We start from the raw sequence: 19,595 nt of genomic DNA, 5'->3' as shown, positions 1-19,595 counted from the left end.
TTCAGTGTTTTATTGTTATACTACTAAATTAAACAAAAATATTGTTGTTAAGTAAAAATATTCTTCTAATAATTTATTTAATTTGACTCATTCATATTGGCAATTCAATTTGGGCGTCGAAACGTTAATAAACTTATTTTTTCAATTTAATTGTGGTTTATTTACCATCTAAATAGTTAATCGTAAAAATGCCACAAGGAAATAGCTTCAGAACAACGATAATTTTGGTTTTCGTAGTATTTAACTTTATCCCCATTTTTCACAACTCTCATATCAAAGTTAGGTTACGATAAATGACAGACCAAAATTTTATTATTGTTTTTTTATTTTTTATGCATAAAACATTAACGTTAACGGAATAACAATAAATCACATACATTTATAATTATAGTATTGATCATACAAAATGCTATATTCTGACGATGATTAATAATAACCTGTAGATAATTTTTTAACTGGGTTTTATTAAATGACGGTGTATTTATGTTGGCGAAACCTGCAGTTGGCCATACTGTTTGATATTAAAAGCGAAATTAACGAAAATACCAAATATAAATAATATCTTTGCCAACTTAATAATGTTATACCTAAACAAAAATGTCGTAAATCTAGCATTCTGTATAACACATCTGCCTATTTAAATACAGTCAATGTATAACATTGAATAAATAAAATCGATTGATTTGAGCATTTTATTGCTTGGTCAAAGATGACTCTTTAACAAGTGTTGTAATGTTTTTGTTTTAAGGACATCTAGTTTAGGAAACATTTTTCGTCAACCACATAAATAACAATATTGCGTCATACGTTTAAGGCATATTTTCGCGACTTTGTTTATACATAAAATTCATGCTGACTTTATTTTGGGAGAACATCCACCCTATTCACCAGATTTTGTCCCTAGCGACCACTAACTAAAAAATTCGTGGGTGGAAAGCCTTTTTCATCATCAAATAATGAAGTCATAACAGCTGTGGAATTGTATTTTGCAGGTCTTCGAGATTCTCAATTCAGGGAGGGAATTCATAAATTGGAATCTCATTGCAACCAGTGCATTGATGTTCAGGGAGAGTATACTCAATATGTGCATTTCAAACCCCCATAAAATTGTATTTTTACAATTTTATAATAAAAAATTTCTGTATAAGCTGGAGGAAGGTGAAAATATTTAGAATTTATATTTTCCATTGTTATTTAGTATTATAATTCATAAAATATCAGCAAATTACAAGAAAATGCAACATTTTTATATGTCAACAAAGTTATGCTCTTCTACATATGACAAATTGACGAAAAATCCACCATTTTTATATAGCATATAAATTTCTCAGGATTTAAGTACTAATATACATTAAGTTAGATAAAGCTGTGCTAAAAAACTAGTAGGTAATTGCATAAAGGTACTGATAACAATAATAATAATAATAGACTAAACAATGTGTGCATTCCAAATCGAAGCAATGCTACATTCCTTGGTGCAAAACATAGTAAAAAAACATGGCTCATATTAGTAAAACATTAAAATTACTAAGAATCTAAAGAGCTAGAGAGAAAATAACAGCGAATGACAAAAAGTAGGTACATATAAAAGTGTAAATATCACATGTATGTAAAAAAATATTTATTGATAAAAGTAAAGGCGAATACGAATACACAGGGGACTAAAATGCATAATATATAATGTCATTGATATAACATGAATTATTATAAAATTCAATTGTTCAGTGTAGTATCCAGGATCATTTAATTTATAATTAATTAACACTTATATGTTGTTCTGTCCTGCGTGACATACTCATATGAACAGTTAAATATGGGAAACAGAACATCGATGCCATTTAGTATAATATTAGGACTCAGACAAGGAGACCCCTTATCACCGTTGCTATTCAATCTGGCCTTAGAATGTGCAATAAGTAAAATATCGTCTGAGCTGAGGATCAAAATTATTATTAGCCTTTGCTGATGATCTAGATGCAGCGTCGTCCATTCAACAAGAGACGTGAGAGGTGTTTTTACAACTCGATGAGGAAACAGGTAGTCTGGGTCTTCGAATAAATGAAGTAAGACGAAATATGTACACGTTAGTAACCAAAAATCCAAGACCAAGAGATAGGCAAAACATAATTATTAATGACCACAACTTAGAAGTAGCAAAAAAGTTTAAATATCTGAATCCGGTAATTACAGATGACAACCATATAGACAAAGAAGTCTTAGCAAGGATATCTGCGGGGAATAAAGCGTTATACTCCTTGTATATCCTTGTAAATCTAAATTAAGACCACATCTAAAATATTCGGCCAATAAATAGGCTGAGGGTATTTGAATGGAAGGTTCTCAGAATGATATTTGGCCCTCAAAGAGACGAATTGGTGACTGTATGTATTGGTGACTGTATGGTACTAAAAACATCGTCAGACATTATATAAAAGCTAACCGGATAATATGGATAGGTCATGTGGTAAGAGCACAGGAAGACAGTTTTTTTTTATAAAATCGGTGAAGAATAGCGTCTACAAAATAAAGAATAAAGCTAATGACATCAAACCAAAGAATTTAGAGCTAACCTTTAGAGAAAAAAAACAGTTTTCTTTATACATCCAGACACTAAAAAAGCCTCCAAAGGATTTTCTTCTTAAAGTATCCTCTCTATGGAGATTAGTTGCTACAATTGCAAACTGTTCTCTGTCTCCAGCTGTTCTTATTGACTGTCCAAAATTTGGCCCATGTCGGATATTTCTTCCCTCCTTCCTCTTCTAGTTTACTCTTTCCCTCGATCTTTCCTTTTATCGTTAGTTGAGCATAATCCAAAGGATACAAAATGTATCATTCTGACATTGATTTCCAAGTATAATTTATTTTCAATTTTAGAAGTTCTTTTTATTATTCTTTGTTACAGTTTGCTCTGTTATTGTTTTCATAATTTTGCTTTTAAATTTCAGAAGCCGTACCTGTTAAGATGTTTCCTCTGACTCTTGCTTCACAGCAAATTTTTTTTCACGGCTTATGTTTTCTTTTCCATTGAAACTACGGACTTGCTTCGTCGCGTAAATGGACTCTTTTAACTATTTCGTGACGATCACTCAGCATTTAACTATAGAGAAAAATTAATACAACGTCAATATAGAAGCTTCGCTTCAAAAATCCTCAAAAGTGTATATTTATTCGCCCTTACATTAATACCACCCTTTCATAAAAATAAAAAATCTATAAGTAATATTCTGCAATTAAAAATTATCTATCGATAATTTCTAATTCAGTCTGATCAAAGTTTGACTACTTTTTCCCATTGTTTATGAATTTTCTGCAACGTGGAATCCTGTATGCGGGTGGGCATCGTAGTGGACTACTTGCAGCTTCCCCTCTTTGTCGTAAAAGCCATAGTGACCTTTTACCACCCCTTCCTTATCTCGCTCTTCGAATCTAAATAGTCTGTTGTGCCTAAAATAAAAAAAAATATGCAATTTTATATATTATGTGTTTCAGTTTACGTTGTAAAAGATTTAGATAAATATATAAATATTTATTTACTTAAACATTTACTTAAAAAACTTTAATAACGAAATAACAAACTGCTGTTGTAATTTTTATAAGTATTGTAACGAAAAAGGTTATTTTGGAACTACCCTGTATAACGGTTCCGACTCGATAGCGTGTTCTCGAAGCATAAGTGCTTGACGGGGGGCGAGAGGTTCCAGAAAGTGCGATTAGCTGGCGCGATGAACTAGAGATGGGCAGAGCATCCTAGATAATTCTCGAATAACCGCATTTATGTATATAAAGAGCGATGTTATGTTATTAGTTTCAGTTAGTTAAAATATCTCACATAATCTCGAACTGTAAGTTTCTAAATAAATAATAGTCTTACATAAATTTGAACCGTTAGTTTTATTTAAAGAACGTTACGGTATTTGATTAAAAATTAAATAAAAAATTCAAATGGATTACAATAGTTGTTCAGGAACAACGGTTTCGGACTTATCAGTCCATCTTCAGGGAACTTTGCGCTAATAACCGCAAAACCAAACAGTGGTTGAGTTGAAATTGTTGATTGCATACTTAAAAGTATTAAATTAGCCGACTTAAAGTCGATGAAAATAGATAAGTTTATCCGGGAACTGCATGTGCCCCTACTCGAAATAGCAGTTGCATCTGTATTGGACCGCAATAGCCTGTCAATTGGCAATTGCTAAGGAAAAGCTAAGTATAGTCGGTTCGCTAAACTCAGACACAACTGGCTAGTGATTTTAGTAGGTAACTTTTTGTTTTTGGCCAATTTTGCCAAAATTGGCAAAATTGCTAACTATTTAGTAATTATTAGCTATTTAGTAATTTTTTTTTGCCAATTTTACCAAATTGGTAAAATTACTTACTAAAATCACTAGCCAGTTGTGTCTGAGTTTAGCGAACCGACTATAAAATGAAAACAATGTGATGGGCGGATTAAAGGAAAATACTGAGGAAACAAGCAAACACAGGAAGAATAACCAGAGGAAGCAATTGGAAAGATAAAAACTGAAAAAGCTCCTTGGGATGAAATTAGTCCAGATACGTTGAAATATGTAAAAGAAAAAGTAAAGAAAAGATTATTATACATTAAAAAATCTAATATGAAAGAAAAAAGATTGCCTAGAGAATATTCAAATGCAATAATTGTACCAGTATACACGAAGGGATATACAAGAGACTGTCAGAATTATAGAGACATATCCCCCTATTGTGTAGCAGAAAAACTATACGAAATAAATGATAATATAAAGAAAAATCTGAATAGAGATAGAACATAAACTAAAAAGAACGTACAAAGCGGATTAAGAAAAGGATATAAGACACAATATCACATTCATTACATGCAGCAGCTAATAGAGAAAGCCCTACAGAAAAATAAAGAGGTATACATAAGTTTTATAGACATGGAAAAAGCATTCGATTCAATCAAAAGGAAAACTACATGGGATAGCCTAAGAAAGAAACAAGTAAGCAAAGACTTAATAGAAACAACTAAAAGTACATCTACATATGCAAACAATAAATAGGTACAATAGGAGCACAAAATATGCAAGCGCAACCATTTGATACAAGGCAAGGAGTTAGACAAAAAGGTAGTTTAAACCCAGTAGGTACTTTTTATAAATGTAATAAGTGAGATAGTGAAACAATGCAAGAAAAAAACCGTAAAGGATGGAATAAAATGCAAATGAATAAATGCAGAAATATGCGTATTTCCAGATGATATAGTACCTACTATTAGATATTAGATATAAAAGAAGACACAGATAATAACAATAACAGGAAAAAGGTACGGAAGACCAAATACCTGGGAACAATAATACCTAAATAATAGAGGAAGCATTGAGGATGATATAAACGACAGACTAAGGAGTACAGGAAAACTATTACATGCACTAAATAGAGGATTACTCAACTGCAAAGCAATATCAAGAAGAACGAATATGACAATATACGAAATAATATAATATAGAATATAGACCAATGTTGACATACGGTGCAGAAAATTGATTTTAAGCAGTAGACACCAGAATGGGACATAAACTACTAACGAGTTTCTGTTTGCTTCGTGTTTCCTTTTCGCGCAAAGTTTATATCATTTTATTATTCAATCACTCTTAATAAAACTAGAAAAATGATGTAACACTTGTTATTATATCAAGAAGCTTAAAAAACCATTAACAATTCGTAATTTAGAATAATCGGACAATGTTGTTATTCTACCGTGTCTGATATCAGGAGGAATATCTTGAATTTTAAATAGATTTTAACCACAAACAGTTCTTTTGCTAATTATTGATACCATAATGCGCACTATAAACGTGTTTCTGTTGTTACTTCCTGAATAATTTTATATATCGTTTTTATAATAAACGCCACAAGCAATTTTACAGAACCGTAATAGAAAGTTTTGTGTAAAATATACCTACTTAATGATTAATAGTCAATATCATATAGTCAATAAAATATAATATCAATATGCACTTAGACCGTCAGATTTTAATAGAAGTTCACGATTTAGTGGAATATAAAGTCGTGGTTAAATCTCGCATTGAAATTTGTTTTTAACAAACAGGCAAGAAACTGATCAGAGCCAGTAATCGTTTATTAAATTATCAAATATTATCCGATTATCCCATTAACCAGTAGATAATCGTTAAATGCGACGATTAAAATAGAACAATCAAATAAATAAAATATCCCGATCTATGTATCCATTATAGACATTGAAAATAATTTTTAACAATGTGGAACATTGAGCAGCGCATTGGTTAAAATAGTTTGAAAGTCTTTAAATGTATTGAAGTAATAAGCAAAATAATGCCATCTAGACTACATAGAACCAAAGAGGTTCTGAAATTATTTTCTTGTGGCATGTTTAAGTTGAATATTTTTATATGGGTGTGACAGTTGACAATTTTACAGTTGACTTACTTATTATTATGGTCGATCTTATTATTATGGTCAATAGTCAACAGACTATAGTCAGAATCTAGTCAAGTTATTCGAAATCCTCATAATATTGTCTGTATTATTGTCTGTATTCAGACAACAACACTCTACTTGTCTGTATTCAACATAGGGAGATCAACTACTTCTTCACATAGTTCCTTAAGGGGCACGGCGTCTTCACACCCTTGTAAAAATACGATAGCAAGAAGACGACAACTGAGTTGATTGTGGGGTTAAGGTTTTAAGCTAGGTATACGAAAGATGGACGAAGTCAGGGCGTATAATATAATAGAAGTGACAGGAAGAGGAGAAAATGAATACAAAGTAATCGTAGAGGCAATAACTGGAGTAATATCAAGTAAAGTCCTAGAAAGGGAACGACAGACAAGAGGGTAAGGTAAATGCTCTCGTGTGTATCCTTTTATTCTGAATCCAACAAACAGCAGCATTCTATTTCGGGAGACCCATATTGGTACATTCGTTAGAAGATTTTACAGCGTTAAAAAACTTAAGATGGGGGTTGCTTCTTTGATTTTGTGGGAAAAAAGCGATAAATGTCAATTATTTAAAACATGCCATCCCTAAGTCCGTTTCTGATTTAAATAAGACTTTGTTACATCATACTCTAATGTTTTTAACAAGCAATTGTTTTCATTCATTCTTTTCAGGATTAGAATAACCTTTTTATGTGGTAGGTAATAAAGTAATTGTAGTATGTTATTATTCTGCATAAAAATTTTGCTATAAATAACCATTTGGAGGTCGGTCAGTAATTTGCAACGGATTTTTTATACATATAGGTAATGTGCAAATATTAATGATCTCCAGAAACTCAAAGATTAAAGACGCATTGTAAATTTCAAGACCAATTTACTTAAACTATTCTTTACGTCCGTCAAGTTAGCAGAACAAAGTCAGCAGAACACGGTTATTCTTATACCATAATTAAGTGTAAATAAAATGCAAATTTAATGTTTCAAGAAAAAATGTGTATTGCTCTTTTTTTTTAAGTTATCGCATGTTCTGCTCACTTGATAATCAAGCTAGCAGAACAGTAGTTAAAAAATTGATAAATCATTTATAATTGAATGCCAAAGTATTCTCTGAATTAAATGCTCCAAGAAAAAATTTATTGCTCTTTTTTTTAAGTTATCGCATGTTCTGCTAACTTGATAATCAAGCTAGCAGAACAGTACTTCAAAAATTAATAAAACATTTATAATTGAATGCCAAAGTATTCTCTGAATTAAATTCAAATTTAATATTCCAAGAAAAAATTTATTACTCTTTCTTTTTAAAAGTTATCGCATATTCTACCAACTTGATTTCAAGCTAGCAGTAGTTCAACTTTAACATTGAACAGTAGTTCAATAATTATTGATAAATCATCAAATAATTGAATAGGTACCACAGTATTCTCTGAATTAAATGCAAATGAAATGTTTTAACAATAAATTTAATTAATAAATTAATAAACCTTGGGAATTTTATCAATAATTACCAAAAGCAGATGCGATTTGAAACTCTAGATCCATTCTTCTTCACTGCACAAAAGTTTTTGTACCATTATTATTCGTCAATAAAATTGACAGTGTAAAGATCGCCTTTCCGACAATACAACAAAATTCAATTCTTATCAATTCTCAATGGTTCCGACTGCAAGGTTTCAACACCGACTGGACAATAAAAAAATATTTCGGTACTACCACTATTAAGAATTTGTATGTTTCTATACAAATACCAGCTTGGCATGTGCTTAAAAAATTTAAGGATTAAAATTTAATGGTCACTCGTGTCCCAGTCGAGCGTGATATTCAATTATAAATGATTTATCAATTTTTGAACTACTGTTCTGCTAGCTTGATTATCAAGTTAGCAGAACATGCGATAACTTTTTAAAATAAAGAGCAATACATTTTTTCTTTGAACATTAAATTTGCATTTTATTTACACTTAATTATGGTGTAAGAATAACTGTGTTCTGCTGACTTTGTTTTGCTAACTTGATGGACGTCTATTCTTTAACACCTTCAGCGCCAAGTCATATCCTTAAATAACATCCATTTTCGATGTTTCATCTAGTATTTTGAATTTTTAAAATATTTTATAAAAAATTTAACCATTTTCCGACTTTTTTGTTAATATTTTACATTTATTTTGGTTATCTTTTTGATATCTTGGACTCTAACCGAAACAACGAAGAGACTGGAAGCGTTCGAAATGTGGACATATACAAGAATTCTTAAGATATCATGGATGGACAAAATATCAAATGCCAAAATACTCCAAAAACTTAACAAAGAGAGGAAAATAATGTGCACGGGGAAAAGAAGAAAATTAGAATATTTCGGCCACCTCACAAGAAATTAAACAAAATACAACCTGTTAAAATTAATTTTGCAGAGAAAGGTGAATGATAAAAGAGGCGTCGGAAGATGAAGAATATCTTGGCTCAGGAACTTGAAGACCTGGTTTGCAAGACATCCACTAGAGGGCTTTTCAAAGGCAACAGCTAATAAGATTATCATTGCCAAAATGATTGTCAGCATTCGTAACAGATATTCACCAGAAGAAGAAGATCTTTTTGATACATTGGCCTACGGAATAATTTTTGAAAATTATATATTTTACACGCTATGTGTATCTTAGATGATACACATAATGTTTTTGTGGAGGGAGTACTGCAGTAGCTATGAGAGCAGTACTAACGGAGAACAGAAATTATTTGCCCAAGGATATCATGAGAGCTAAAATAAAAGAAGCGAGTTTCTCTGCCAAACAAACAAAAAATAGTGTTGTGGTTTTGAAATGGCGCGACAAGTGACATGTCATTATACTGCCTAATAAAACATTTCCTCTAAAAGTTAATCTCAAGGCAAGTAGAACAAATTTACCTCTAATCAAACCAGAATGTCTTCTAGAATGCAATAAGGGCAAGTCGTCGTTGTACTGTGGCAAACTTGATTTTGACTTTATATGACGAACAAACATTTATTAAACATTACTGTCAGCTTACTGATTTTGGTAGGATTTCTCCTCCAGATTTTATTGCATCGATAGCGAGTCACCATCACCAGGTGATAGAACGATCTTCATTTACTTTAAAGCTACTCTCATTTCTGATACTGTCATAATAGGTAAATCTACTTCAGATCCCCGATTTTTGGAGTCCTTACTCTTACTCGTGTCGAGAAATTATCCTGTGGTCTTTGATATGTGGTATAAAGGTGTGTGTAAAACTCTTTAGTTATATTCAGAATATCCTGTTTACCCATTGTTGCCTTTTCGTGTTTCTCTCAGCTTGTATAGGTATTTCTATTTTACTTATCGTTTCATTATCTTTAAATCTTTGTTAATTTCTAATGTTTCACTAATTATATTAGTATTATATATTCTTATATCTTTTCTAATTTCTACTGAAATTATTTTATTTATGTTTCTTTATTTCTCTTTTATTTTTCGCCTAGATTTCGTCCTATTTCCATTAGAGCTTTTGTATCCTTACTATTCTTTTCGCTGTTGGTGTCAATTTTTGCAAGATTTGAGTTGTTCTTTTGTTATTAATTTATTGTGATCATGGATACTTATAGGTTTGGGATTATTACTAAAAAGTAAGTATTTTTTCGCTAAAATACTTACTTTTTAAATTATCTCCGACAAACCGTCCAAAAACATTTTTTTTTGTTAAAAATTAACACAATCACTCGCAAATAACTCGAAGAGTATTGACTTAGTAAAAAAACTATATAGAACAAAAGTTACTTAGAATTAGTCATTTTATCGAATTCCGGATTTATTTTGAACGTATATTTTTTCACCCACGAGAAAAAAATGTTTCACCCCGTATTTTCCAATTTTTGTAAAACGGAGGGGATGTAGAATTGTAAACTTTTTCTTGTATATTAATAGACAATTTCAAATACCTATTCCCAGATTTTCATCCTTCCTTTATTTTTTTGGAGGTTTTCGTAAATTTTTGCGTTCCGTGATCGGGCTATGAAGTGCTTTTATAAATACAAATTTTATTTAAAATATTGATTTCGCGCTCGTAACTGACATTTAAAATCGCCGGTTGCTTCAAGTATTGTTTTAGAGAGAACGGTCTATTCTACATAAAAGTGCCAAGAAACATTTTATTCAAAATTATCTCAGTTTCGGTTCTTGATTGAAACGATTGATGTTTTCCGTTTTTCTCATCCTACGAGGGGGTTTTAAGTGGAAGCCAAGGGGTAGGAGTGGAAAACTTTTTTGTATCTTTGTTCATCATCATCATCATCATCATGGTGCTACAGCCCTTAGAGGGCCTCGATCTTCTCAAGCGTTCTACACCATTCTGTTCTGTCCCTTGCCTGCACTTTCCAGTTGCCGACTCCGATCTTCTCGGCAACTGGAAACCTTCCCGTTCATCCTTGTGTTCCCCCGTCCATCCACCTCAACTTTGGTCTACCCCGTCTTCTCATTCCCACGGGTTGAGCTGTTAGAATCCTTTTTATCATGTTCGATTCAGGGGCTCGTGATAATATCTTTTCCACCAAACGTTTGCTTGTAGATATTCTGCAGTTCAAAGTTATATCTACGCCTCCATATTCCGTTCTCACAAACCGCTCCGAATATCTTGCGTAGTACCTTTCTTTCAAAAATTGATAGAGCGGATTCATCTGTTTTAGTTAGCGTCCATGCCTCTGAACCATATGTGAGAACGGGGACTATCAATGTTCTATACAGCCTTATACGAGTTTTTTGAGACAGACGTTTGTTAGATAAGTACTTTGATAGACCATGATAACACCTGTTTGCAATTATTATTCGCCTTTTTATTTCCTCAGATGTGTCATTATTGGGGTTAACCGATGTCCCTAGATATATGAACTCTTTGACCGCTTCGGAGTTTTGGTCATTGATGATTATATCTGCATCAACATTTCCAGCTCTTGTGTTTGTGTTGGTCGCCATGAATTTTGTTGTATTTTGATTTATATGTAACCCCATTAGTTCTGCTGCTGCTACTAGATCGGTTAGGATTTCCGCAGTTCTCGCCCTGGTTCTTGTTAGAATGTCAACGTCATCTGCATATGCAAGAATTTGGACTGATCTATTAAATATTGTTCCTCCGCTATCTAAATTAGCGTCTCGTACAACTTTTTCTAAGGCTACATTAAAAAGCTGACACGCCAGCGCATCTCCCTGCCTTAACCCCTTATGTATTTCGAATGGGGCTGACGAGTCGTTTTGAATTTTTACTGCTGATAGCATCTTCGCCATTGTCACTTTTATCATAGATATGAGTTTTTTGGAATTGCCAACTCATTCATAGCATTGTAAAGACTTGGTCTTAAGTCACTGTCATATGCCGCTTTAAAATCGACAAAAATATGGTACATATCTATGTTAAACTCTTGCGCTTTTTCGAGGATCTGTCGTAGTGTAAAGATCTGGTTAATGGTTGAACGTCCGCGCCTGAATCCTGCCTGATATTCTCCTAGAAACGTTTCGGTATAGGGCTTCAATCTCTCGTGTAAAATGGTTGACAATATCTTGTATGCTGTATTTAGGAGAGTTATTCCGCGGTAATTATTGCATTCCAGTTGGTTTCCCTTTTTGTGTAACGGGCATATTAAGCCTAAACTCCATTCTTCAGGCATTTGCTCCTCAGACCAAATTTTACAAACAATTTCTCGCATCGCATCACCTTGGTGATCTGCTCTCCACCGTGCTTAAATAACTCTGCTGGGATGCCATCGCTGCCTGGAGATTTGTGGTTCCTTAGTTTTTCAATAGATATTTTCACTTCTTCTACCGAGGTGGGTTCCACGAGCTCCTCATTTCGGTATTCCAGCTCTATGTTGTTAGTAGGTTCCCCTTCCAGCAACTCTTGAAAGTGCCCTACCCATCGTAACAGGATATCATCTTTGTTGGTAAGTAAGTTACCTTCCTTATCATTGCAATAATTGATTCTCGGTTTGAATCCTTTTCTAATAGTATTTATTTGATAGTAGAACTTTCTTGTTTCTCCGTGACTCATATGGCTCTCAAGCCATTCTAATATGTCATTTTCTGAGTCTCGTTTCTTTTTTCGGTGTATGCGTTTTTCCTCTCTTCTTAAGTTTTTGTATCTATCTATTGTTGTCCTAGTTTTCCGTTGTTGCATGGTCTTAAATGCCTCGTTTTTCTCATCTGTTATTTTTTTGCAGTCTTGGTCGAACCAGTCGTTTCTTTCTTGGGTTCGGGATATTCCCAAGGTGCTTTCGGCTGCTAACTTCAGAGCCTCCTTGCAGTTGTTCCACATTTCCGTGCTTGACTGGTCGACTGCCCAGGTGTGTTCTAGGATTTCTTTTATATTTGACTGGAACTGTTCCTCTATGTTTTCATTTTTTAGCATATGTAAATTATATTTTACTTGTCTAGTGCACCTTTCTTTCTTGGCATTGGAAATTCTTTGTCGTAACTTGGCTTCTACCATTTGTATCTTTGTTGGGGACCCAAAATTGACATTCTTAGCAAAATGCAGCTTGTTCGTATGATTTTTAACGGTTCAGTGTTTTTGTTAGTATTTTTGTATCTGACAACTGGACTCTATAGTGTAGGAATCAGAGGTTGCACTTCGCAAAGTGGACACAAGTCCGGTTTTATTTTTTTTCTGGTGTATCTAGGGGTGCTTATTATGAGACTAATAGTTTCTTAAAAAATTTGGTCCCGGAACCCCCCCTTCATCCCTTTAAAGGGGTTAATTTGTGGTTTTTGCGAAACGTAGCCCTTGCTGTACGTTTTGCAAAATATTTACTTAATAGTCAAATGAAGAGGACTATATATATTTCCTACTATTTATTTCCCGACAGCATATGTCTATCACCCACCGTTTAGCGCGGGTGGCGCCCCAAAGTTGACAAATTTTAAAAAAAGATGTTTTTAAAAAAAAAAAATTTTTTTCCCTAACTGTAAAGAAAATTAAGATGAAACCCTGCGGCAATGAATCACAAATAATTGGTTGATTTTTTGGTATAGGTTTCTGTTAAGTCCAATTGCAAATTTTTTAATTACAGGGTGTTATATTTTAAAAAAACACCTTTTTATACCATCTGAACCGCCTATGCTAGAGTAAAAAAACTTTCAGCGATTATCCATGTACTGGTGTTATTTACAAATTTGTATAATACATTCCCATATTTTTCCCGGAACCACCCCAAAAAAGGAGAATTAATAAAGAAAATAATCAAAAATTGATTTTGGGCCACCACTGTGACTTTAGAGTGCAAAGAAAATGAAATAAAATATACATAGGTCATAATGTGTAGCAGACAGTGTGTTCTTTTATTTTCCATAAGTACGTTATCTATAAAATGAATAGGTGACGAAAAAAGAACGAAAACTGGAGCCCGCCAAAGCATTTGTGAGATTTACTGCGCTACTGTGCCGTAACGGTTGCTTATACGAAAAAAATGCATAGGACCTTATTTGTAGAGAAAGTAGTGGTCTTTAATTCTGTATAGATAAGTTTTGTTTTAAAAAAATGCGTACGTAATGAGAAAATCGTAAAAACATGCTCTTCAAGGGATAAGGGTAGTTTCTGCAGTTTATTTTCAAGGATAGGGGTAGTTTCCGCAGGGATGTTGCAATAATCATTAATATTTATGAAAAACCCTATCATTGTCCATATGGGCAAAAAAGAAAAAAAAATTCAACCCCCCTTTATTTATTATTTTTGGCTACAGGGGTTGCATCAAGAAATCGCTTTTGCTGTCCATGCATGGGTAATAAGAACGTTCACAAAATGATATATGAAGCATTTTAATAAAGGGCATGGTGTGTGAAGGATTCCAAGAAAATCACTTTCTTTATTAATTCTCCTTTTTTTTGGGTGGTTCCGGAAAAAAATGGGGGTGAACTATAGAAATTTGTAAATAACACCAATACATGGATAATCGCTGAAAGATTTTTTACTCTAGCATAGGCGGTTCAGATGGTATAAAAAAGGGGATTTTTAATATGTAACACCCTGTAATTAAAAAATTTGCAATTGCCCTTAAATGAAACCTATACCAAAAAATCAGCCACTTGTTTGTGATTAATTGCCGCACGGTTTATTCTTAATTTTCAGTACAGTTACGGAAAAATATTTGTTTCTAAAAACATCTTTTTTAAAAATTCGTCAACTTTGGGGCGCCACCCCCCGCTAAACGGTGTGTGATAGACATATGCTGTCGGGAAATAAATAGTATGAAATATAGTCCTCTTCATTTTACTATTAAGTAAATTTTTTGCAAAACGTACAGGAAGGGCTACGTTTCGCAAAAACCACAAATTACCCCCTTTAAAGGTATGAAAGGGGGGTTCTGGGGTGAAAGCTTTTAAGAAAAAGTTAGTCTCATAATAAGCACCCCTTGATATACCAGAAAAAAAAATAAAACCGGACTTGTGTCCATTTTGCGAGGTTCAACCTCTGTTTCGTACACTACTAAGGCCCTTATTTTACTGAAATTTTCAGGGTAAAAACACAAAATCAGTGCCAAAATACAAACTTTGTGTCCTACACAACAATATAAATATAAAAATAAATTAAATAACCTTAATTATTACTTTCTATAAAATTGGTTAAGCGTTTCAATCATGATAAAATTAAAATATACATCTATAAAAATGCTAATGTGGGAATCTGTTAAGTGAATAACCACGACATCGTGAATTAACGATTTGCTCCAGCAACAACATTCATTAAAAATTATTAAATAAGAGGTTGTGTAATTGTTCATTAATATTATTGTTAATGACAGGTGCACAAGTAGGTGACAGAATTAGAAATTTTAATAAAATGTTTGACAGAATTAGGATTTATGCTCACAAATGATTCCTAACGTGTGGTAGATTTGTTGATGGAAAAAATGAGCACAAACACAAAAGTTAACATCTTAATTAGGAATATACAGGGTGGGGCATTAGTGCGATTAGTCTAATTACCAGTTTGTCGAAGGGATACGTAGGTAATAAGTTTATTTATGTAAAATTGGGGCACAGATAGGGACCAAAATCAAGGCCAGCTGTATTGACAAGGTGACACAAACTTATGTTTTTTTTTTAATAGAACACCCTATATATTTTTTAATTTCTGGATTCTCATCGATATCTTCTTTCATAAAATATAGGGTAATGTAATATTATACGAGGTAATTTACAAGATAATTATGTTTTTTTATTAATTTCGTAGCAATATTCACACCCTGTAGAATTGTAGTGATTTGACATCAAAATTTCTATTTAGGTTCAAATCATTTTTAATATAGTCTACTATTGTTAAACATTATTAATATGGTGAAATGTTTAATTTTAGTGTACAGGATGGGTTGAAATTGGGAATGAGTATTTTCTGAGTTTTCTTAAATGGAACATGGAACATCCTGTATTGTAATGAAATTATATTTTATGGTAGGTACTTTGTTATTGCTTATGCATTGCCTATATCTAACTGCTTTAATTTGTGAGTTATTCGTGATTCTTTTAGCCAAACATTAATAATTGAAACATAAATAACGTGAATTTTTATTAGGTTGGCCATGAAAATATTTAATCAAAACAAATTTTTAGAAAATAAATACATATTAATTTAGACTGATCATTAATTGATTAATATTGGATGAGATATTAAAATACCTACGTAGCTAAGATTGTTGGGACGTAAAAGAGTATTAACACATACAATATTCTATCTAGTTGGCTATGGCACTAAATTTGCTTAAACATTTGACATTTTACTATTTTTATAATTCCAGTTACTTTGTTACCATTACCAATATTCATTTTTCTAATGAGGAACTGATTAATATGGTTTTTGTGCTAGGAGAATAAACAAAAAATGTGCTACTAGCAATAAGAATTTACCATCAGCAATTCCCTGATAGACGACAACCAAGAAGATAAAATTTTCAAAGAAAAGAAACCAAGAAGAGAAACTTTTAAAAGTTTGCTAGAAACTAAGGATTGCATTTAATTCAGTTTGTTCATTTACAATTTTTTGATTGATCAGATTTCACGTAATCTAAGTGTCCAGTCCGTTGAAACCGTTCTAGGAAACTTTGAAAAGTTTCTCTTCTTGGTTGTCGGCTATTAGGGAATGGCTGTTGATAAATTCTTATTGCTACTAGCACATTTTTTTATACTATCCTGGCATAAAAACCATATTAATTGGTTCTTAATTGGAAAAATTCACATAAGTATACAAAGTAATAGTAAAAATAGTATAATGTCAAATGTTTAAACAAATTTAGTGTCATAGCCAACTAGGTAGAATATTGCATGTTATATTACTAGGTATTTTACGCACCAACAATCTTAACTACGTAGTTATTTTGATATCTCATCCAATAATAATAAATTAAGGATCAGTCTAAATTAATATGTATTTATTTTCTAAAAATTTGTTTTGAATGAATATTTTTACGGTCAACCTGATAAAAATTTACGTAATTTTTGTTGCAATTAATGTTTGGCTAAAGAATCACGAATAACAAAAAAAGCAGTTAGGTATATGCAATTCTTAAGAAATAAAAAAGTACAATCCTAAAATACAGGGTGTTCCATTTAAGAAAACTCATTCCTATTTTCAACCCACCCTGTATACTAAAATTAAACATTTTGCTGTATGTATTAATAATTTTTACCAATAGTAGACTATATTAAAAATTATTTGAACATAAATAGAAATGTTGATGTCAAATCACTACAATTCTACAGGGTGTGAATGTTGCTACGAAATTAAAAAAAACGTAATTATCTTGTAAACTACCTCGTATATTACAGAACCTTATATTTTAAGAAATAAGACATCGAAGAGAATCCAAAAATGAAAAAATATACAGGGTGTTCCATTAAAAACATAAGCTTGTGTCACCCCGTCAATACGGGTGACCCTGTAGATTTGAAAATATTTTTAAATTATTGTGTTATCTGTGCCCCAACTTTTATCTAAATATTTTTTTTCGTATCTCTTACGACAAACGACTAATTGGACTTCTACACACAAATGCCCCACCCTGTATACAGGGTGTTTCATTAATAATTGTCCATATAGTAACTGGAAAAACCTTAGCACAAAATACGAAGATTTAACCTAAAACACTTAAATAAAATGTGGTTCCTTACTGAGTTACAGGGTGTTTTATATAAAAATTTAAAAACTATTTTTGCTCAGCATTTTAAAACTATTCGACGTATCCTTTTCATACTTGGCAGAAAGTATACGTACTATACAAACTACTTAGTTATGTTAAACAAACGTTTATGGCTATTAACAGAGGCGAACTACGGGGGAAAGTGAATGGTTGACCCTTTCCAAATTGTACGCCACTGGCGAAATTGCTATTTTAGTTCAATTTCTAAATTTTCCAATACTTTCTATAAAAATAATATACTCTTCATTCTTAACGATAAAGTCATTAGTTTTCGAGATATTTGAAGTTAAAAATGAAACGACACGGTTATTTTGATCAGTGTATTGTGTCGCTTCATTTTTAATTTCAAATATCTCGAAAACTAATCATTTTATCGTTACGAATGAAGAGTATATTATTTACATAAAAAGTATTGCAAAATCAAAAAATTACACTAAAATAGCAATTTCGTCAGTGCCGTAGAATTTGGGAAGGGTCAACCAGCCACTATCCCCTGTCGTACGTCTCTGGTAGTAGCTAGAAACGTTTATTTATCTTAATTTAGTAGGGTGTAAAGTTCCTTTGTGCCAAGTATGATAAGAATACGCCAAATAGTTTTAAAGTACTGCGTACAAATAATGTTTAAATTTTAATCAAATATGAATCATATAAATTAATCAAAATAACTGTGCCATTCCATATTTAACTTCAAATATCTCGAAAACTAATGACTTTATGGTTATCAATGAAGAGTATATTATTTACGTAGAAAGTATTGTAGAATCTAAAAATGGCACTAAAATAGTAATTCCTCCAGTAGCGTAGAATTTGAGAAGGGTCAACCATTCACCATTCCCTGTCGTACGCCTCTGGTAGTAGCTAGAAACGTTTGTTTATCATAATTTAGTAGGGTGTCTAGTAGTTACACTTTCTGCCAAGTATGAAAAGGATACGTCGAATAGTTTTAAAATGATGAGCAAAAATAGTTTTTAAATTTTTAGATAAAACACCCTGTAACTCAGTAAGGAACTACATTTTATTTAAGTGATTTAGGTTAAATCTTCGTATTTTGTGCGTAAGGATTCTCCAGTTTCTATATGGACAATTATTAATGAAACACCCTGTATTGTATATTCCTAATTAATTATAAGAAAATGAGAAACACAGTTTAGTAAAGCAGATGTAGCCCATTGAATTGCTATATTTAGGGTTGCATTTTTCAGGAGAAGCAATTTTATTTTTTGATTTATAGGGGTTTAGTATAAGCTTAAGTTTACGTCTGTAGGGTCGTCATCCTTGTCTACTGGCCGCCATCTTGAAAAAAAAGGGTGCAAAGGGTTTTCGCACTGCATTTCGTAAACTAGTAGGTAACTCATAAAATTTGATCACAAATTGTGATCGTAAATTAAATGATCTACAACTTTATTCCTTTTACTTTTTATAACTTTATCTATTTTTATCTCTTTTTCCAAGATGGCGACCGGGGGAGAAGGGTGACGACCACACAAACTTGAACTTAAGCTTATACTTACCCCCCCCCCAAGGACATAAAAAATTGCGTTCTCTGAAAAATGCACGCTAAGGCCTACAAAATGTAACATTTCAATGGATTAATGAAAAAGCATGAAAGTTACCCTTTGCCAGTATCATAGCCCCACTTATAAGATAGCGGCCCGTCATGGCCCACCATATGAAACTCAAGCCTTTCACCCTGAGAAGCTCCCTCATGCGTGGGAGCCGATGAAGGAATACCCAAAGAAGCAGTTAGTTGTGAACTTAGACCGTGGTCGAATGTTCCACTGGCACTTTCAACTTGATCACTAGATGTCGTCACCGTATCCAAATATTTAGGTAAACCAGCAGTAGGTCTAGGTCTTAATGCACCACGTTTAGTCGAGGGATCTATGACAAATGTAGATGTAGGTACTGTTAATGTAGGTTTTGGTACTATTATTGTAGGTTTTGGTATGATTACTGTGGGTTTAGGTATGA

General features: G+C 32.5%; 1 protein-coding gene across 2 annotated transcripts in view; it reads right to left on the bottom strand.

Annotated features, from left to right (window-relative positions):
* Nucleotides 1-307: 307 nt before the first annotated feature.
* LOC114326065 (uncharacterized) overlaps nt 308-19,595 on the bottom strand; it is an 87,240-nt gene continuing 67,952 nt past the window's right edge. The window contains exons 3-4 of one of the 2 annotated variants that reach the window (XM_028274261.2): nt 19,238-19,471; nt 308-3,444 (exon numbers count right to left, since the gene is read on the bottom strand). In XM_028274261.2, coding sequence (XP_028130062.2) covers nt 3,297-3,444; nt 19,238-19,471 — 382 coding nt within the window. In that variant the 3' untranslated portion in view covers nt 308-3,296. The remainder of the gene's footprint in view (nt 3,445-19,237; nt 19,472-19,595) is intronic. The other variant, XM_028274260.2, reaches the window with a different exon arrangement.

The sequence above is a fragment of the Diabrotica virgifera genome, chromosome 7 (assembly GCF_917563875.1).
Source record: "Diabrotica virgifera virgifera chromosome 7, PGI_DIABVI_V3a".
Taxonomy (NCBI): domain Eukaryota; kingdom Metazoa; phylum Arthropoda; class Insecta; order Coleoptera; family Chrysomelidae; genus Diabrotica; species Diabrotica virgifera.
Note: the sequence above shows the minus strand (reverse complement) of the source record. Positions and strands in the feature narration are given on the sequence as shown.